At 42.6% G+C, this 22,618-nt stretch overlaps 1 protein-coding gene across 3 annotated transcripts in view; it reads right to left on the bottom strand.

The window, feature by feature from the left end:
* The window catches only part of LIPA (lipase A, lysosomal acid type), a 239,164-nt gene that overhangs the window by 144,547 nt on the left and 71,999 nt on the right, over positions 1 to 22,618 (bottom strand). For 2 of the 3 annotated variants that reach the window (XM_077751875.1, XM_077751873.1), the window contains exons 1-3: positions 7,246 to 7,329; positions 3,562 to 3,673; positions 1,763 to 1,880 (exon numbers count right to left, since the gene is read on the bottom strand). In XM_077751875.1, coding sequence (XP_077608001.1) covers positions 1,763 to 1,880; positions 3,562 to 3,672 — 229 coding nt within the window. In that variant the 5' untranslated portion in view covers position 3,673; positions 7,246 to 7,329. Of the gene's footprint in view, positions 1 to 1,762; positions 1,881 to 3,561; positions 3,674 to 7,245; positions 7,330 to 22,618 lie in introns of those variants that run through there. The other variant, XM_077751874.1, reaches the window with a different exon arrangement.

Here is a 22,618-nt window from a genome sequence, read left to right as displayed (position 1 = left end):
ATCTCACAGTTCATGGGGTCAAGCCGTATGTCAAGATCTTTCCTGACAGCATTGAGTCTGCTTGAGATTTTCCCTCTCTCTCTCTCTTTCTCTCTCTCTCTCTGTCCCTCCCCCACTCTCTCTCAAAATAAATAAACATTTAAAAAAAAAATGAGAAATGAAATTTCAAAAAGAGCACTGGCTGTCTCAGCCACTTACACATTATAAAATGCCCTATCATAGTTAGAATCTATGAGAGAAAAAAATAGACCAGATTATATTAAGAAAGAAAACAAATAATGATACAAAGCTCATGTTAACACACGTTTTTAAGTTTGCTTTGAATAATAATTTGGGAAGGAACTAAGGCAAAAAGGCTCTTCTGCTCATATAAAATTTTAATTGAAGGACACTGAGTCATCAAATTACCTTAATCTCAACCTTAGTTTTCCAAGGAAGATCTCTAGAAACAGAAACTGTTAAAGAATAAGTACGTCCAGAGGGATGACTCAATTGGGATCAGATCCTCATTCCGATGTGTGTTTAACAATTCTAATAGTCTGTCTAGAAATTGATTCATCTCCTAGAAATGGCAGGTTTGCTATGGGAAGATATAAACATATATATCTCCAAAACTGTAAGAACCTTCATATCATGCTGGTGAGAGTAACTACCAGAACAAGATCGCATGAAGAGTGATTTAACAGTATCTATAGAATCACAAATGTACATATCCTGACTCAAAAATTCTATTCCTGGAAATGTATCTTATAAACAAACTCACACACATACAAGGTTATGTACAGCAGCAGTATCTGCCTTCTACCAGAGGACTAGAAATAGCCCAAATGCCCATTACAAGGACACCTGCCAAATAAATCATGGAATAGCTATGCAGTACAATACCAAGTGTTCCATGAAGTATTCTTTTTTTGTTGTTTTTTTTAGTTTATTTATTTATTTTGAGAGAAAGAGAGAGAAAGAAAGGGCATGAGCAAGGGAAGGGAGGAGAGAAAGGGAGAGAATCCCAAGCAGGCTCCACACTGTCAATACAGAGCCATGGCAGGGCACGAACTTGCTAACCGTGGGATCATGACCTGAGCTGAAACGAGGAGTCGGATGCTTAACCAACTGAGCCCTCTGAGCGTCCGAATGGTGAAGTATTCTATGGAATGATCTATATAATAATAAGTAAAAAATTCAAGTAACAAAAGAATGTGCACTCTATGCCACCTTTTTTATTAAATCGGAAGTAGGGAAAAATAATCACCTATGTTTGTCTTCGTTTCTAAAGATTTTTTTTTAGAGCTAAAAAAGTTAAAGAGATTTTGGAAGAATACATTCAAAATTGGGGAGGTAAAGGATGAGGTATTTCACTATATGTCTTTTTACTCCAAGTTTTGAGCTATGTGAATATACTGTCCATTCAAAAAATTAATATTCAAACAGCAAAAGTGATCTACTTAATGCTCAAAACATTTCACTAATAAGATGCTTCCTTTTAACAAGGAAAGCAAAGATTTCAGCGTATCATCAAACAAAACTGACCTTCAAATCATTAAGCAAAATGTGAAATTATGAGACTTGTCTTTACTTCTTCAAAAATAGTATTTTCATATGCCTTGCATAAATGTAACACGTTTAGTACTTTGGCCTAAAAATAACCCATTTCAATGTTTTTAAGTTACATCTTAACTTGATTACTGACACAGAAACCAGTCGCATTCCAGCAATGTGGGTACCTTCCAGAACTTTCCTACCTCACCACAGAAGACACCCATACCTTTGTCAAAACGATTCTTCCTCCCATGAGGGATTCGGTGGAGGCAGAGAATATAGCCGTCTGTTGTCTCAACGAAGTGTTCCTCACTAGGGAATCCCCAGTAAGAGATAATTTCACTCTGTAGAGAAAAAGAATCATGGAATTTCTGTGCACAGAATCTGACAAGATCTCCCACATTAACAGGCAAATGAGAAGACAAAATGTCAGAGGGCATTCTCCGGGCTTTAAGAAACCAGTTGTTAGTGACATTTTAGTAGCACCTGCCCTCCCCCACCCCATGCAAGAGTAAATCCTCCACTGATTTTACCCAGGTGTTTGATTAACCTCAGTTTCAACATTCTAACATGTTCTACACCAAGTGTGTCTAATTTCACCACCGCTTTGGGCTTGTTTCCAGTCTGGCTCCCAGGTACAAATAAACACTCTTCTTTCTTTCTTTTCTTAATATGCCACCTAATACTGTCATCTGCCATTATCCTTATTTTAAGAGGTCCCATCCTGGGAAACAAAGTGTAGCATTAATCTGTTTTTAATCAATGAACTGATGAAATTACACTAATAAAATACAGAATGGCAAGGTGGAGCTGGAGGACAAGAAAAGATGAAAAGTAGGAAATTATCAAATTCACTTCTCCATAAGGAACTGTCCGTGGAGAAACTGCTGATTAATCAGGAGCTCAGTAGGGATAATTCAGTTATCTAAATTTAATATATGTAAGTGCTTACTATCCTCTCCACCACAAGTATTTGAAAGAATTTAATTCTATCATTTTTACAAAAAAAAAAAAAACAAAAAAAAACACTAAAGGAGGGGGAGGAATTAAAAAAAAAATTGGGGACAAGAAATAAAACTTGACCCTAAGACCCTGATATCAGAATACATTCTCTTGACTCACTTTGTATTTATCAGCCTCTAATGGTACTGTCCTGATTTTTGGCTGGGTCACTGCTTCATCTGTTTTAAAGTAGCTATTTTCTCTAGTCATTTGTATTTTCCCAATGTTTTATTCCTAAATGAGATAGTTCCAACTTTTATTGTTTCCTTAAGACTAATAACTTTGATATGTTAATTTCAACTTTGAGATGTTAATTCCTCCACAAATTTTTTTGCTTTATTTGTTCTAACAAAATTATTTTCAGATATTTTGATTTTTGTATTGAACTGTGTCCCCTAGACACTGCTAATCACACTCCTTGTTCAATGTATTATAACAGCAGCACTCAGTAGTAGCATTCCTGCAAAGTTTTAATAAATTTTTATCGTTCCTTAAACAAATTCAGTGAGACTTAAAAATGAAATGAATTTATAAAAATTCCATGTATCCCATTAAGGAGTATGTAGTTTTAACAATTAAATGCAGTTTGTAAAATACACATTACCTGGTGGGAAAGCCTAGCAAACCAAACCTAAACTTCAGAGAATTCAACGAAAAGCACAATGATAATGTAAAGAGATTGGTTGGTGGTTTCACGTGGCCCACTTAACTGGATTTCAGAAAATAATTGACATTTGTCACATATGCAATTTAAAAGAATCTTTGAGGAGCATCTGGGTTGGCTCAGTCAATTAAGTGTCAGACTCTTGGTTTCAGCTCAGATCATGATCTCACGGTTTCGTGAGTCCGAGCCCTGCGTCAGGCTCTGCGCAAGCAGTGTTGAGCCTGCTTGCGATTCTCTCTCTCTCCCTCTGTCTCTCTGCTCTTCCCCCACTCACACGGTCTCTGTCTCTCTCAAAATAAATAAATAAATAAAACTTTAAAAAAAACGTTAAAGCATCTTTGAGATTTTGAGACACTTACCACGTTCATATTTGTTTCAGGATCCAGAGCGACCAGCTTCCCTTTGGACGCCTCGAACTGCAGGGTCCCAAGGACCAAACAGAGCACCAACCCCAGGAGCTGCATTTTCATTCTGTATAAAAACAGTCTATTGTTATTTGTCTGAATTTCACTGCACAAATTATGCTGGTAGATTAGTGCTCCCGTAAAAATATTCTGAACCAGGTTTAGGACAAGTCAAAGTCAAGTCAAGGGCAAGCATGAAGCAAAAGACTCCAACCATATCTGGAAACAGAAAAAAATGAGGAATTATTTTTTTTCCTAGGAAACCTCTCCACCTTCCATCCCCAGTTACCATGTGACCTTTGGAGCCCAGCACACCCACTCACCCTCTCACCAAAAGGTTAAACAAATCGTTCCAGAGAAATAACAGAGAAAAGGATTTAGAGGACAATAGGCCCCCAAAAAAGGAAGATCTACAAAATTCCAGAGCCTGTGAACTTCCCACTTGTCCTTCTAATCGTGATTTAATCACTTTAAGTTCTCATTTTTAAGTGCAGTATTAGTGTTTGCCTCCCACTGTCCACTTATTTCCGTTCTTGCCCAAAATTACACGTCAGGATTCAAATTTGTCACCCAAATGTTACGCTAAGTGAAAAAAGCCATACTGAGAGAGACAAATCCCACATGATTCCACGTATATGTACAATCTAAAAAACAAATGAATAAACAAACCCATAAATACAGAGAACAAGTGGCTGTCGGCGGGGAGTTGGGCAAAATGGGTGAAGCAGAGAGGGAGACAGGGGCTTCCAGTTATGGGATGAATACATCACAGGGATGAAAAGTTCCGGGCAGGGAAGATGGTCAATGGCACTGGAATGGTCAATTGATAGACGGTAGCTACACCTGCCAGGAGCACAGCATAACACACAAGGACACTGAGCCACTAGGTTGTACACCTGAAACGAATGTCACATTGTGTCAACCATACTTCAGTTAAAAAATAATAATAATAAATTTTAAAAAATAAGTAGAACAGGGGCGCCTGGGTGGCTTAGTCGGTTAAGCCTCCGACTTTCGCTTAGGTCATGATCTCGCGGTTCGTGGGTTCGGGCCCCGCGTCGGGCTCTGTGCTGACTGCCAGCTCAGAGCCTGGAGCCCGTTTCGGAGTCTGTATCTCCCTCTCTCTCTGACCCTCCCCTGCTCACGCTGTATCTCTCTCTCTCTCTCTCTCTCTCCTAGAAATAAATAAAAAATATTAAAAAAAAAAATAAGTAGAACAAATAGGTCATCCAAGGAAAAAACTGAAATGAAAGAAAGCCTGCAAGACAAACAGGATAGAAGACCATCCCTTTCACCTTCTGAGACCCTCCAACCACCAACAAAGACGATCTAGTTTCTGGCAGTGATGGTACAAAATCACAGCACAGCAAAGACCTTGGGCATGCATGTGAAAGCCAAAGTACAGTGAGTCTCCCAAGGAAACTGGATGGTTAGAAGCAAAGCTGGAACGGTGATTTCTAGGCACCCTACATTTTTTTTAATATAATCACTTTAGAAAAAAAAAGATGCGTGCATGTATATTCATACAAAGACTCGTATAAAAATGTTTATAACAGCTTTGTGTGTAATAACCAAACACTGGAAAAGCACAAATGTCCAAAATGGATGAATGGTTATGGATTGGACATGGACAGGGTATATAAATACTACTCAGCAATAGAAAGGAATGAACACACAATAGCATGGATGAATCTCAAACTAATTATGGTGAATGAAAGCCAGACCAAAAAAACAAGAATAAATACGTAGGAGTCTGTTTATACAAAACTCTACAAAATGCAACCTAATCTCTACTGACAGAAAGGAGATCCAGGGCTGGCTGCCTGAGAAGAAACGGGGAGAGAGAAAAGGCTGCAAAGGGGTACGCACTGGAGGGGGACGGACAGGCTCACTATGCTGACTTTACCAATGGTTTCGCAGGAGTATAAACTTACGTCAAAATATCTAAAACCGTTCACTTACAATGTATGTCAATAATATGGCTGTTTTTGAGACTTGTGCTTAACTGAGTATTCCACAAATCTTAGGAGACTGGTTCTCAGGAGATTGCAAATTGTGAATCCTGCCAAAGCAAGTCCGTTGGTGCTGCACTTACCTCTCCAAGCAGCGGTGTACTCTGAACATCTACAAAGAAAGTCGTGCCACCTTGGATCTGCACTGGCAAAGCAAACTCACAAGTTTATACTTCTTTATGGTGGTTGGGAAGGGCTGCATAGTCCCGGGCCACATTTTATCATAAAATCAACCTCCCCAAAATTCATTTTTTAGTAGGGAATAGGGTGTAGGTTGAAAAGGAAAAAGAAAGGTTATGCCCACAATTTAAAACAAAGAATCATGGGGCACCTGGGTGGCTCAATCAGTTCAACGTCTGACTTCTGCTCAGGTCATGATCTGGAGGTTTGTGAGTTCGAGCCCTCAACTGGCTCTGTGCTGACAGCTTGGAGCCTGGAGCCTGCTTGGGATTCTGTGTCTCCCTCTCTCTCTCTGCCCCTCCTCCCACTTGTGCGCGTGCTCTCTCTCTCTCTCTCAAAAGCAAATAAACATTTTAAAAAATAAAAAATAAAACAAAGAACCATCTGGTAGCAGATGCTTTCCCTTCAGTCCTACCCTACAGAACCTGGACCAGCTGTCCGCAGAGAGGCTCCAGAGAGGATCTCAACTGCACACGTCCCCTAGTTAATTTTCCCTTCCAACACAACATTAAGCAAGTTTCTCAACCGAGGAGTCAAGGGATTCCTGGAAGGCTGATGATTGAGAAGTTTAAACGGAGAGGAAAGCCCCATCCAGACCGGATTCTGTGTGCTTTCCTGGGCTCTCTTTTTCCTGGGCAACTTTTACCTCCGTTCTTGTTACATTATAACAACCCAAGTATGCGCTCCGTTGCCCTTATTCACCCCAGCCCGAGGGCAGAGCGGGAGTCTGGCTCAACTTTGAAGCCCTAGGGCCTATAGAGGTGCCAGGCAATTATGGATGCACAGTGCAGACTGAAATATAGGATAGGGAGGGGTCCAAAAGTTCGGTAGCTGAAGAAAAGAAAAACCCCAAAGCAGCCTTCCATTTTGCTTTCTAATAATGCCACCATCACCACCACCAATAATCTCGGCTCCCTTTTAAACTCGCGCCACGCGCCAGACACCCTCGACCGCGAGGCGGACCCGTGTAAACTTACTCTGCGGAAATCTGCGCAGTACCGTTAAAACTTTTTTCGAAGGACTGAGATGGACACCTGGGTTACGTACCGGAAGCAAAGTGACAACCGGTTTAGAGGGAGGCTTGACCGGGGGAAAGGGGTAGCTGGGAATCAGGAGTCCCGATTGTCACCACTGTCCGCGGGCTCTGGGTGGCTTCGCAGATTCGCGGCCGCTCCCGTCCAGGAAATCGCACGGCTCCCGGGGAAGGGCGGGTAACTGCAGGGCGACCCCCACCCCGAAACCTGTACCGCGCCGCCCTCAGAAGGGGCGGCCGCTGATGCTCCAAGTAAGGTGCTCCAGGTGGGATGCTCCTGGCGCCAAGCGCAGGGGGTCCCCCCGGCCTGCAGAGGCTCGCGGCGGGGAGGGGTGGGGCGGGCGGTGGCGCGCACGGAGGCAGGAGCTGCCGCACCCGCACTTCACCAGGCGGCGCAGCCGGAGCCCTACTCACCTGCACGGATCCTCCGCGGCAGCTGTCCACAGCCGCAGTGCCCGCTCGCCTAAGCAGGGCACCTGGAGGGGCGGGATCTGCCGGACGCGGGGGGCAGGGGCCCCTCCCCGCTCAGGCTGTGCGCTCAGCCAATCGGAGCCGCGGGCCGCCGGGAAGTGCGGCCGAGCCCCGCCCCGCGGAGCATGCGCTGTGGGCGGACCCCAGGGGCGGAGGCTCCGCCTCCCAGCCCGGGCAGAACCCCAGGGCGACGTGTACGCCCTGCAGTTGCTGCCTGTGCTCTGCCCTAGAATCTCGTGAGGGGCCGGCACCCTCTGCGCCGGCCATAGAGCCGTGGGCTCTATAAGTGAAAAGAAATAATATGTTCCGTATAAAGCTCTTAGCAATGTGTCTGATGCAAAACAATCTTGCTGTACATTTTATTTTTATTTCTAAAATGCCAAGCATTAGGAGTACTAGGTGTATAGCAGCCAACCAAATAAGGTCCCTGTTCTCCTTACATTCCAACGGGAAGAGACACACCATAAGTAGATATATAATATAAAGTACTAGAAAGTTCTACGAAGAACTATAAAACAGTAAAGAGACCGTAAAGGAGGATGCTATGTTATGTGTAAGGTAATCAGAAAAGGACTCTGATGAAGTGACCACTGAACACAAGCAGGAAGGTGGTTGAGAACCATATGGATATTGGAGAAAGACCATTCTGGGGTGAGAGACTAGCACGTGCAAGGGCCCTGAGGCAGGAATGTCCTGATGGGTTCTAGGAAGAACAGAATGTGGTGGTAGAGAGTGGTGGAGCATGAAGTCTTAGAAGTAGCTGGGTGCCTTGCAGGGCAATTGTAGAGGAGAAGCCAGTGGAAGGTTTTCAATAGAAAGGCAACATACTCTGGTTTATAGTTTAGAAAGATCACTCTGACTGCTAGGGTATTCTATGGAAGCAGGGAGACAAATTGGAAGGCTACTGCAATAGTCCAAGTGAGCGTTAATGATGGCTTGGACTGGGGCGGTGGGAGCAGTGGAGGTGGAGAAAAATACTCAAATTCAAATGGAGAAAGTACCAAGAAGAGCAGCTTGGGAGGGAAATCAAGGGTTTGTTTAAGATGTGCTGATTTTGAGACACTCATTAGAGAACTCTCAGCTAAGGCTCTGCCAGCAAACAGAACCCACTCTAGGGATCCCAAGCAGAGAAAATGGTTATACAGGTGGTGGAATTGCCAGGAAGCCAAACGGTTTATGCAAACCCCATGGAGACCAGCAACAGGAGGAAGGGCTGAGGCATTGCTGGGGGAAGACAGTGTTGCCAGAGACCAGAGACTGCTGCGTTGAGCAACCTCTGCCAGAGACACTTCCAAGGCCGAGAGAGGAGAATCACACATCCTGTGGCTTTCCCTGGCTCCCGCCCTCCAGTCTCCCACCAGTCCCTCCTTAGAGTCAAAGCAACCTGATGCTAGCTGACAGAGGAGCCTAAAATATGCAAGCTGCAAAGATCAGGCCCTTCCACCCTCCAAGACACAGAGCAGAGGACGGACAGAGAACAGATCCAGAGACAAATTGGCAAAGATCAGCCTTGGCATGTACACATCTAGTGTTCAAAGTCAAGTTCCAGGCTGGAACTTAACTTGGGAATGATCTGCTTATAATGGTGTTTAAAGCCCCGAGGCTCAATGAGGTCTCCTAGAGAGGAAGCATAAATAACAAAAAATAACACAGAGACTTAGAAGATACAAAAGCTGAGAAGAGGGTGTCTCAGTTGGTTAAGCATCTGACTTCAGCTCAGGTCATGATCTCATGGTTCATGAGTTCAAGACCCACATCGGACTCTGTGCTGTCGACACAGAGCCCGCTTCAGATCCTCCATCTCCATCTCTCTCTGCTCCTCCCCCACTTGCACTCTGTCTCTCTCAAAATAAGTAACTAAACTTTTTTTTTAAAAAAAGCTGAGAAAACAGGTTGGAGAATTGTGTTGTACTTGAAACCAAGTCAAGAGAGAGATGATTGGCCCACCCTTGAGCACTGAAGAATGAGCATCAAATTTAGCACTATCTCTGCATGTCAGATGTGCTAAGCCCTTTATGCAGCATATCTCCTTCAACCCTCAAAACTACCTCCATATCCCCATTTTATAAGTGGGTAAATGGAGGGTTAGAAAGGTTCAATATATTGCCTCAAATCACAAGGTAGAGGGTAAAGCAGTCCAAGATGCAATCCAGGCAAATTAAGTCCAGGTTTTCATCTATGAATAAATAAATAAATGAAAATCCAACCACAGAGTCCCTTCATGGTAAGGGAGGCTTTTCCCCACTTCCTGCTTTGGGCTATTGTGAGCCACAGTGACTGGCAGATGGCCTATACTTTTACTATAAAGAGAAAGCTTTGCGGAAGACGGAAGACAGGAGGTCCAAGGTGGCGTGTGTGTGCGCGCGCGCGCGCTCTCCAGGGATCTGCCAAGGGTCCCCTCAAGTCCTGAGCTGAGTACTACCCAGAGTCTGCATGTGAAGAAACTATACTAGACCAAGAAAAAGACATCTGAAACGAACAAATGGGAAAAACCCAAAAGTCTCAAACCCGGACAGGATTGAGACTAGTCCAGGTGATACCGGGCCAGAGTGGGAAAACCCTTATAATATAAAGGGCACTTGGTAGTAGACTCAGAAGGATGTTATTGCCTCATCATGGGGCAAAATTATCCCTAAGTAAACCTGTTTAAAAGTAAGAGTCCTGAAATAGACCCCGGGATGATTTTCACAAGACAGTACAGTGGGGAAAGAATCATCTTTTTGACAAACAGTGTGGACAACCAACTGTATGGCTCTATGCACAGCAGTAAACTTCCACCCTTACCTCACAGCTTATACGACAATTAACTCAAGGCACCTGGGTGGCTCAGGTGGTTAAGCGTCTGACTTTTGGTTTTGGCTCAGGTCATGATCCTGAGATACCATGATTCATGGGATCGACCCCTGCCTCAGACTCCTTGCTAACAGTGCAGAGCCTGCTTGGGATTCTCTCTCTCCCTCTCTCTCTGCCCATACTCTGCTCATGATCATTCTCTCTCTCTCTCAAAATAAATAAAAACAAACTGTAGAAAATCGTAAAGAGAATAACACACGCAAGAGGATGTGGAGAAAACAGAAATGGGCAGGGATGTAAGACAGCATGGCTGCCTCGGAAAACAGTCTGCAGTTCTTCAAAAGGCTCAATAAAACCTACAGTTACCAAATGACCCAGCAACTCCCCTTCTTTGTATACAACCAGGAGAAATGCAAACTCGTGTTCACATAAAAGCTTGTCCACAAATGTTCATAGGAGTATCCTTCATAACAGGTGAAAAGTGGAGACAGCTCAATGCCTACTAGCTGAGGAATGGATAAATAAAATATGATCTGTCTCTACGCTGGAATATTATTGTGTAATAAAAAAATGAAGGTCTAATACATGCTACAACATGGCTGAGCCCTGAACGCATGCTAAGTGATAAGAGCCGGTCATACGCACCAAAAAGGGAAAATAATTCCATTGACATGAAATGTCCAGAGAATGTAGACTAGAGGTTGCCTTGGGGTGGTGGGGAGAGGGGTTGGGAGAATGTGGGTGGACGGCTAAAGGTCGTGGGTTTATTTTTACCACGATGAAAGGATTCTAAAATTAATTGTGGTTTTCATTGCACAACTCTGGATAAACTGACAGTCATTTAATTGTACATTTCAAATGAGTGACTTATATGGTGTGTGGATTACACCTCAATAAACTGTTTTTAAGACTTTATAAAAATGATAAGGTATACTTGTTACAATTTAGTAACAGGACTTAAAACCCAGTCAAAAATGGGCAAAAGGTTTAGACGCACCACCAAAGTAGATACTTTGATGGCAAATAAACACGTGAAAATATGCTCACCATCATTAGTCATCAGGGAAATGCAAATTATAGCCACAATGAGATACCACTATTCTACCCAACAGAATGGCTAAAATTAAAAAGTGTAGACACAGATGAGAAGTAGCTAGAAATCTCCTACATTGCTGGTTAAAAAAAACAGTTTGAAGGGTTCTTAAAAGACCTACCATCTGCCCAACTATTCTACTCCTAAGTATTTACCGAGGAGACATGAAAAGTATTTGTATACAAATGGCCATTGTAGCTTATTTGTAATAGGCAAAATCTGGAAATGACACATATATCCATCAACAGGTAAATGGATAAACAAATTCAGTATAGCCACACAGTGGAATATCACTCAGCAGCAAAAAAGAAATAAATAAATAATGAACTATTGGGGCGCCCAGGTGGCTCAGTCGGTTGAGCACCCGATTCTTGGTTTTGGCTTAGGCCATGATTAAACATTTTGTGAGTTCAAGCCCAGAGTCAGGCTTTGCGCTGACAGCTTGGAGCCTGCGTGGAATTCTCTCTCTCTCTCCCTCTCTCTGTTCTTTCCCTGCTCATTCTCTCTCTCTCTCTCTCTCTCTCTCTCTCTCTCTCTCTCTCTCTCTCTCGCAAAATAAATAAATAAACATTTAAAAAATAGTGAAATATTGGTGTGCATAGCAACAAGTATGGCTCTTAAAATAATTATGTTGAGGGAAAGAAGACAAAAACAGTACACACTGTATGATTTCCTTTGTAGAAAGTTCTAGAAAATGTAAATTAATCCATAGTGACAGAAAGACTATCACTGGTTGCTTGAGAAGGGGATGTGTGTTGGAGAAGAGAGGAGGTTGGATTCCAAAAGAGCATGAGCAAACTTTTAGAGAGAATGGATGTATTTATTATTTTGATCGTGGTGAGGGTTTCACAGCTCTGCACGATGTCAAAACTCCTCAAAATGTGCACTTTAAGTGTGTGCAGCTTAACCTTCCTCAGTTGTCCCTCAACTGTGCCTGTTTAAAAAAATGAACAGTGTCTGTTCACTGACCTCCTGCTATGTGCCAGATACTAAACAGTTTACAGAAACTAACTTATTGAATCATTAACCACTTACCACTTAATGGTAACCCATTCTCATTATTTTTCTGAATGCCAGGCACCCTCCTGGGCATCAAGGACTCAGAAGTAAACAACGCCAGCCCCTTCCCTCAGAGTGTAGTGCAGAAGGCAGGGAGGTGGGGAATTGGAGCCTCAGAGCAGGAAGACCCAGCTGGCTGGGCCTGTGGGCAAGAGGCTAGGTACAGTAGAGACAGGCTGAGTCTTCAGCCCTTAGAACAGAATGTTGTCTCTCCCTTCATGGCCAACAGGTGGCAGAAGGTCCCCCAGAAAGCTGGTTCTGCATTTGGGCCTCTGACAGGAAGGTCCTGTCCCATCCGGTACTTGGGTCCTCAGGATCTCGCAGGCCTTCTGCCCTGTTTTTCCCATATCTTATCCCTACACATATTTCAGTGCTGAAGAGTCCAGGGACCCCACCTCCCTGTGCTCAAGAAGTTCTAGTGACCACCCCGCCTCCCAAAAGGATGCTGCTTTGTTTTGTTCTGTTTCTCATAAGATGCTTATTGGTAGGCAATTGATACTACCAAATGAAGTAGGTTTTGGGGGCAAGGGGAAGGGGTGGTCATGGAGAATCAATGGAGGTCAGGAGTCCAGAACACCCCAGGCTTTGACCTGAGAAGGCAGAATCAAGCTCTGCCTCTTCTTTTTCCTCTTTTGGGCTTTCCAGTTAGTTCTATCACAAAAAGCAAATGGTGGCTGTCAGTGGCACATTCCAGCACCAGAAGAATTTCTAGAAACTACTGTATAAGGAGCCTTTGATTCCCAGCACATAATTGCCTTTGATTCCTATTAGTGGTATTTGTAGACACTTACTAAAGACCATCCCCAGCTGAAGACACTGAAATGAAGGAGTCTGAGCCTTCAGTGCCTGAGTAACTGGGCATGATGACTAGTCCAGAGGTGAGATCCAAAAGCCTGCAGATGTGTTTTATCTGCCAACATAAATGGCATAGAACATAGGATGTTCTAGAAGTTTGAATTAGTGGATGCCACTGAAAAATCAAAGGACTTTGCATAAAAATCTATTACTCTGGCTTCTCTTAAAACATGTTAAAATCCTTGTATCTTCTACATCTCATCTATGAGATGCCTTCACCCAGTCCCATTTCCTGTACCCCACCCCCCAACCTGCCAACTTGGTGACCATCTAGCTATCTTCTAAGATTTGGTTCAGGCAATGCCTTCTCAAGAAAACCTGCTTCTCCACTTCACATGTCCCTTATCTCAACCACAGATGGTTAAAACAAAACACTGATCCAAATCAATATTTCGAGTAACGAATATTTTGCTCATGCTTAGTAACTTAGTGGACACCGTGCATCTTTTAGTAATTTTTGTTCACTTTTCAGCTGTTTCTGGGGCCTCTCCTTGCCTCAATTTCTTCACCTGTAAAATGGGGATTATCAGAGTCCTCATCCACTGGGATTCTTAAAAATTTTAAAGGAGNGTGGGGGATGGGCATGGAGGAGGGCACTTGTGGGGATGAGCACTGGGTGTTATGTGGAAACTAATTTGACAATAAACTATTTGTAAAAAAATAAATAAATAAATAAATAAAATAAAAAAATAAAATACATAGGAAGTGTTTGACCTTGTCTGGAAAATACTAAGTAATCATTTGTTATCAGTTGTTATTTCTGTTTTTTTTATTACATAAATTATATTCTTGAAATTCCACAAGTAATCTAAGTTAATGGAAGAAAAAACAGAAAATGAGAATAAGTAAACCAAACAAAAATCTACAATAATCTCACTAAGAGAAAAACGTTGGTAACATTTACTATCTATCTCTCCAGACCTATTTCCTCCACACATGATGATTTACTTTTTTCCAGAGTGAAATAGCTTATATATAACATTTTATACCCTGACTTTTTGGGATTGTGTAGGTGTGTGTGTGAGTGAGAGTGTGTCTGTCTGTCTGTCTGTGTTAGTTCTGATTATTTTGACTTAATTAAGTCATCTGATTTTTCTGGACATTTAAGTAGGATTTATTTCTAGAGTATTGTCTGAAAGCAAACTTAGTGACAATACAAGTTTATAGTATTGCCTCTGAGCAGAGTCATGCAGCCTTTAGTCATCGTTAAAGAGCCCTGTAAAACTGCCTCAGGAAATATAGAGTTGCCTCCCCAAAAAATCTGTGGGATGCTGTTCTGCCTGATGTAAACATAATGTGCAGTATTTGCAAGAAAAAAAAAATAAGAGCAGTTGTGGGTTAGTAAGAGTCACAAGGTGGAGCCCTTGGGCCCTTGTGCTCCAGCGAACACAATGGGCCGAGAATGTTCTGCAGGCCCAGGCCCCTGAAGCAGGATGATCACCTCACTATGATCACACCCCATGGAGACAGAGAGACGCCAGACGGAACAAGATGATCAAAGAAAGAAAATACTACAGCTGACCTAACCTCTCATCAATCAGCATGATCCAAGATCTTGAGACCCTTACCCTGAACTTTCGCCCTTTAAAAACACCTGCTCCTTAGCCTTCCAGGAGTTTGGGGCTCCAAGCATTAGCTCCCCGTTCTCCTTGCTGATGCCACACCAGTCGCCTATCTTCCTTCACTACCAAGGCTCGGTGTCAGTTTCTTCATTGGCTTGCTGCTTATCAGGTGGACAAACTCTCGCTTGGTTTAGTTACAAGAGTAGCTAAAAAATAGGAACCACCCAATGTTCTTCAATTGATGAATGGGTAGATATAAATGGGATGTATCCATACAGTAGACAGATATCAGATAATATATCTGTCTATAGAACCTTGAAAACGTGGACAAACCTTGAAAACATGCTAAGTGGAAGAAGTCGTTCACAGTTACACATATTGTCTAATTCCATTTTTAGAAAGAGAAAGTAGATTCCCAGCTGGCAGGCACAAAGGCAAGGCAGAAATGGGCAGTGACTGCTCATGGGTAGAAGGTTTCTTTGGGGGATGATGAAAAGGCTCTGGAATTCAACAAATCAGATAGTGGGATTGTTGCACCCCATACCATTTAGTGACTGTACCCGAAATCACTGAACTATGCATTTGAAAGGGGTGAATGTTATGGTCTGTGAATTACATCTCAATAAAGCTGCTAAAAAAAGATGTGTGAATTGAAACAAACTGGTGTCAGAAAAATTTGACAGAGAGGCTACACATCAGGGTGTAGCCTGGAGGTTTATCACTTTTACGGATCTGGGGACTCTTAAAGTTTGTGGTTTCTGTTACAATTTTCCATTCCTTCCTAGTTTAGCCACCAGCTAAACTTTTTTTTTTTTTAATGTAATTTATGGTCAAGTTAGCTAACAGCCAGTGTATACAGTGTGCTCTTAGCTTCAGGAGTAGATTCCTGTGCTTCATCGCTTACATACAACACCCAGTTTTCGTCCCAACAAGTGCCCTCCTCAATGCCCATCACCCATTTTCCCCTCTCCCCTGCACCCCCGATCAACCCTCAGTTTGTTCTCTGTATTTATGAATCTCTTATGGTTTGCATCCCTCTCTGTTTGAAACTATTTTTTTTTTTTTTTTTTTTTTTTTTTTACTTTATCACAGAGAAGGGACAATAGATCCAAGCCCTAAAGGAAATTGGATGAGCTAGCTCTGTAGATGTTTGGGGGGTGGGGGTAGGGGCATTCCAGGCAGAGACTTGGCAGGTGCAGAGGTCTGACTGCCCCAGGTGTGTTCCATCCAGGAGGCCAATGAGGCGGAGAAGGAAGGGAAGGACGTGGGGAGGCCATCATGCATGATCCCATAAATCCTTGTGAGAACTTAGGCTTTTACTGATTTGAAAATGTTTTCGTCATTTTAGTTTACTCTTGGTTATTACTGAGGAGCTGGTGGCTGTTCTCTTATACATTTACACAGTATTTGAAACAACAAAATTGCGCTTATGTCTTCACCCTATTTGTCTAAGGCGTCTTCTATCCCCTGTCACATTTTAACCCACAAGTTTCTGTTGAAGCTCTATAATATATTGCCATTTAGGGGCGCCTGGGTGGCTCATTTGGTTGTGTGTCTGACTTTTGATTTCGGCTCAGGTCATGATCCCAGGGTTGTGGGATCGAGCCCCACCTGGGACTCCATGCTGAGCTTGGAGCCTGCTTAAGATTCTCTCTCTCTCTCTCTCTCTCTCTCTCTCTCTCTCTCTCTCTCAATCTCTCTTCTCTTTCTCTCTCTCTGCCCCTCTCCCCTCCTTGCACATTCTCTCCCTCTCTAAAAAAATTTTTTAAAATAAACATATTATCATTAAAAAGAGATTTATGGTTATAAAACAAAGCAAAACAAACACATTTAAAAAACCTCAGGGGAGATATTAGAGGAAGAGGAAGTATTAGGCATTCCAACACAGAGAAGGAATCTTCTACAGAAAGCTAGGACTAGGCCAAATCCCTGGGACCTTCAGGAGAAGAGAAAGGGGCAGGCTGAGCCCCAGGAAAGCCTGCAGCGGCCCCGTGGCCATCACGCTGGGTTCCCGGTTACAGTACAAACCCCGGGAGCATGGAAGGCAGCACCAGTTCTGAGTTCCAGCCAGTTCCAGGCTCCCGGGCCACACTCACAAGGATACTTCATAAGATCACGTCTTTGCAGGTGTTGTAGAATTCATGTGATTCATGTGCACTTTTCTAGAGGGCACAGATCTACACGCAGTTCAGGAAGTAGCTACTGATGGAACCAGCATTTGCAGCACTAGCTTTAAAAGATGTTCTGTACCTTTACGTCCGCTGGCTTGCCCCTTATTTGTGTTCTAGAATCTCTCCTTACCCTCCACCCCTTCCTGCAGCCCATCCCTTCCTGTGTGAGTCAGAGTTTACGTTTTCAGAAAATTAAAGCCCTTGGGTCTTTAAGGCTTCAGTGAGCACAGGGAGAAAGCTGGCTCTCGACTGCAAGAGAATACATCGTCGAAGCTGCAGGACAACCCCAGGGTTGAGTTCAAGGTCAGCCACCCTGCAGTGCAGAGGAGAAAAGGCCTCTGCTTTCCCCACTCTTCACCTTCTCCAGTCTATTCTTTGTTTGTTTGTTTTTAACATTTATTTATTTTTGACACAGGGAGAGACAGAGTGTGAGCAGGGAAGGGGCAGAGAGAGAGGGAGACAGAATCTGAAGCAGGCTTCAGGCTCTGAGCTGTTAGCATAGAGCCCAATGCGGGGCTTGAACTCACAAATTGTGAGATCATGACCTGAGCCAAAGTCAGACGTTCAATCGACTGAGCCCCCCAGGCGCCCCTCTCCAGTCTATTCTTATTTGTTCTTGTTCAAACCTGTGCATTAGTACTAGTTCATGTTTGATGGGCTGAGAGCTTGTGAGGGTACAGTGGGGGACCACATGACTGTGCTCCAAGGGGCTGTTTTTGAAATCCACCTTCTCGTCCCTCAAAAGTCCCCTGGGCTGATCCTTGCCATAACTGACCAATCCAATTCCAATGTCAGTTCCTCGCTCCTTCATCTCAGACCTGCCTTGAGATGGAGCCCAGCCTCAGGAAGGGTGAGGTGCTCTGTTCTCTTCCCTGCTCCTGCTCTTCCTACCACCTACTGCCAATCCCTGCTGTGGCTCCTCCACGCTAGAATCAGATGAGATCATAGAAAGAGGGGCTTGTTTTTGTCACATAACCATGCCAAGGACTTGCAGGCCCTTGGTGTCCTCCATTGGCGGGCATTCAGTTGTGAGCTCTCATTTAGCACACACCATTGGATGAGCTCTTCAAACTAAAAATTCATGCACATCATCATGCAGACAACAAGGCATGAATTAAATGGGACTGAGTCTCTGGTGACCTTTTCCTCAGTGGCCTCAGTCCAAGTCTGGACTCTGTTCACAGCTGTTCTTTTGGTCCCTCCATTCTCCATTCAGTATTTGCTACAGGCTCTCTGTCTTGGTCCCTATCTGCCGGGAGTCCAAGGCCCCTACATGGCACCATGAGGAGCGAAGTATGGTAGCATCTCAGTTCTTTCCTTCCTGTCTGAGTCCCACCTTTTCCAAGTGCACTTTGATTTTTTTCTATCTCCGTTTTGCTGGTGTTACCAGCCCGTTCCAACCTTTACAACATTGCAACGTACAAAGTACAGTCCAGAGGCCAGAATATTGACATCACCTGGGAGTGTGTTAGAAATGCAAAACTGAGACCCCACCCCAGACCTACTGAGTCATCTGTAGGTCCACAAGATTCTCAGGTGTGGACCTCAGATTAATAGGATGAGTGTTTGAGAAGCACACTTTACAAGATTCCAATTAAGAAATCTATTTGTATGTCAAAACTGCTTTCCATTTTACTCTGGTAAATTTCATGAAAACAAAACCTTTGACTCACACTTCACCAGAAATCCTAGGGGGCTCTTGTCTGGTGTGTCTTCTCTTCCCAATGACCATCACTTTTGGGAGGATGGTGACAAGTCCAAGAACATTTGCACTTACAGAAGAAGGCTAACACGCCACCGTTGGCAGCTGAGGCACAGTAAAGGGAAGAGACAGCAAGAGACTTCATCACGTCTTCACAAATTCTTACACCATTTCTTGCTGGGATACACGATCAATTCAGTATATTGGGATTTCATTCTTCCCATACAAGATCACTATCAGGATACTGGGACCAATTTCGCTTTCACTTTCCCTTCTCTTCCATCTAGTTGTCTTCCACCACCTCTAGGACTCCCTTAGCTCAAGGGTCCTTGAGTGAAAAGCAAGCCTTTTAGATGGTGGAGCCTGATCCCCAGTGCTGGATGGCACAGGCTTAGTCTCACCACAAGGATGGTGATCTTGTTCCAATTTTCTGCCTTGACACCGCCGTGAACTTCCAGCTTGAAAATCCACCATTCCCAGAGTTCTCCCTCACACAATTGAAGGAAGGGACACATAATAGGCCCTATTCTGCCCCAGGATGCTATCATTTGGGCAAGCCCCAAAGAAATTTCCTGATCAGGTAGTCAGGGAACCAATTTGTACCATAAGACGAAGGTTCAATTTATTTTATTTTTTTAATGTTTTTAAAAAATTTTTTAAATTTACTTCTGAAAGAGAGAGACAGCATGAGCAGGGGAGGGTCAGAGAGAGAGGGAGACACAGAATCTGAAGCAGTCTCCAGGCTCTGAGCTAGCTGTCAGCACAGAGCCTGACGTGGTGCTTGAACCCATGAACCATGAGATCATGACCTGAGCAGAAGTCGGATGCTTAACTGACTGAGCCACCCAGGCACCCTGAGGGAAGGTTCAATTTAGCCTGTTTTCTATCAGAATCAAAGGTGGGAAAGGTTGCTGATGGGTAAGGGGAAGTTGATCTAATGTTTGAGCCTCTGAATCTAAGTCCTGTCTGCCAGCAAGAGTGAGGGTACTGAAACTTGAGCCCAACTGTGGTGTTTCTTTAAATTCATGAGCATGGTCACCCATGGTCACCTTCCTCCTACAAGTTTCTTCAGGGGAAACTGATTACTGATTTAGGAGTGATTTCTGTCTGAGACTCCAATTTCCTAATCTACTTTCCTCCACTTCATATTTGTCCTGGGTGTGACTGGTCCTCTGAACTTTCAAACCATGACTAAAACTTGTTAAGCTTTTTATGTGCAGAGATCACTGTTTTTGTTTCAACTTGAGATGTGTCCAAATATTCTTGCAACTTTAGAAAGAAAGAGACCATAAAATCAATAGGAGGTCGTGTTCTTGGTGTTGGACTTTATCCATGCACTGTTCTATTTTGTGAGAGACTGTACCAGAGCTCTTTGAATGGACTGCTACCGAATAACTAGAGATATCAAGTTTAATATTCTCAGGTCTTTGGTTGGTTTTATGTTCAGGAAAACAACCCGATCTCTGAGATTTTCTTGTTCACCATGGTAGAAGTTATTTCTGTCCTCCAACCTTATAAAGGAAGTAAACAAACATGCAAAGAAAGTTATGATTCACCACAAATCACTTGATGAGCACAGATTTATTTTAATGTTTTTAATTTATTTTTGAGTGAGGCAGAGTACAAACAGGAAGGGGGAGAGAGAGAGGGAGACAGAATAGGAAGCAGGCTCCAAGCTCTGAACTGTCAGCACAGAGTCTGATGCAGGGCTCGAACTCACGAACTGCAAGATCATGACCTAAGCTGAAGTTGGACACTTAACTGACTGAGCCACCAGGTGCCCGTGTGAAAAAGCATTTTTAGTAAGGTATAAGTAACCTTAAACTTTATGAACCAAGAGCTACAGAAAGAATACTTTTGTTGTTGAGGACTTGAATTTGAATTATTTTAATTTCTCTTGCACTTTAAAATGTGTTCACTGAGTCAGCATGTATTGAGCACTCATTATATGCAAGGACTATGTTAAACATTAGGAAAGTTTGGCAACTCAAAAGATGTTGCCTGTGGGTCTAGGTAAATACAAGCTGTTACAATTTAAAAATGATCACCATGGATTGGAAGAATAGGTATTGTTAACATGTCTATACTACCTAAAGCAATCTATACACTTAATACAATCCCTATGAAAATACCACCGGCATTTTTTGCAGAGCTAAAACAAACAATCCTAAAATGTCTATGGAACGACAAAAGACCCTGAATAGCCAAAGCAATCTTCAAAAAGCAATGCAAAGCTGGAGGCATCACAATTTTGGACTTCAAGCTATGTTGCAAAGATGTAGTGATCAAAACAGTGTGGTACTGGCACAAAAAAGGACACATTGACAATAGAACAGAATAGAAAACCCAGAAGTGAACCCACAGCTGTATGGCCAATTAATCTTGGACAAAGCAGGAAAGAATATACAATGGGAAAAGGAATGGCTCTTCAACAAATGGTGCTGGGAAAACTGGACAGCAACATGTGAAAGAAGAAACTGGACCATTTTCTTATACCATACACAAAAATAAATTCAAAATTGATTAAAGACCTAAATGTGAGACCTGAAACCATAAAAATTCTAGAAAATAACATAGGCAGGAACTTCTTTGACACTGGCCATAGCAAGTTTTTTTCTAGATATGTCTCCTGAGGCAAAGGAAACAAAAGCAAAAATAAACTACTGGGACTCCATCAAAATAAAAACTTCTGCACAGTGAAGGAAACAATCCGCAAAACGAAACGGCAACTGACAGAATGGGAGAAGATATTTACAAATGACATATCCAATAAAAATTTAGTATCCAAAATATATAAAGAACTTATAAAACTCAACACCCAAAAAACAAATAATCCAATTAAAAAATGGGCAGAAGACATAAACAGACATTTCTCCAAAGAAAATATCCAGGTGGCCAACAGACACATGAAAAGATGCTCAACATCACTCATCATCAGGGCAAGGTAAATCTAAACCACATGACACATGACCTATCACCTCACACCTGTCAGAATGGCTATAACAACCAAGAAACAACAGATATTGGGGAAGATGTAGAGAAAAAGGAACCCTCTTGCACTGGTGGGGGAAATGCAAACTAGTGCAGCCACTGTGAAAAACAATACGGATGGTCCTCAAAAAGTTAAACAGAATAACTCTATGATCCAGTAATTGTACTACTAGGTATTTACCCAAAGAACACAAGAACACTAATTCAATGGGATACATGCTCCCTTATGTTTACAGTAGCATTATTTACAATAGCCAAATTATGAAGTCAGCCCAAATGTTCATAGACTGATGAATGGATAAAGAAGATGTGTGTGTGTGTGTGTCTGTGTGTGTGTGTCTGTGTGTCTGTGTGTCTGTGTGTACACATAATGGAATATTATTCGGCCATAAAAATTTAGGGTCTGGNAGCACTGGGTGTTATATGGAAACCAACTTGATAATAAACTATTTAAAAAAAGAATGTTAAAAGATACTCTTTAAACAAAAGGTAAATAACACAATCAAAATGTGTATCTACACAAAGAAATTAAGAGTATAAAAAAAGGCAAATATGTGCATATACATATGCACATAAAATATTTTCTCATCTAAAAATGTTTTTAAGGGGTATCTGGCTGGCTCAGTCAGTGACATGTGACTCTTGATCTCTGGTTGGACTCTTGTTGGATCTCTATGTTGGTTGTAGAAATTACTTAAAAATAAAATCTTTAAAAAAATAAAATAAATTAAAAACAAAAACAAACAAACAAAAAATTTAGGGTTGGGGGAGGCAAACCATAAGAGACTCTTAAATACAGAGAACAAATTGAAGGTTGAAGGGGGGTTGGGGAGAAGAGAAAATGGGAATGCGCACTGAGGAGGGCACTTGCTGGTTGAGCACTGGGTGTTGTATGTAAGCGATGAATCACGGGAATCTACTCCTGAAGCCAAGAGCACACTGTACACACTGTATGTTAGCCAAGTTGACAATCAATTATATTTAAAAAATAAAAGACAGTGATCTCTGTTTCGTTTAAATGTGCCTGGTGGGTACTAAATAAATAATTGTTGAATGAAAAGACATTAGGGTTAGGGTTAGGATTCTTTTT

The sequence above is a fragment of the Crocuta crocuta genome, unplaced genomic scaffold (genome assembly GCF_008692635.1).
Source record: "Crocuta crocuta isolate KB4526 unplaced genomic scaffold, BGI_CrCroc_1.0 scaffold694, whole genome shotgun sequence".
In the NCBI taxonomy this organism is placed as follows: Eukaryota; Metazoa; Chordata; class Mammalia; order Carnivora; family Hyaenidae; genus Crocuta; species Crocuta crocuta.
Note: the sequence above shows the minus strand (reverse complement) of the source record. Positions and strands in the feature narration are given on the sequence as shown.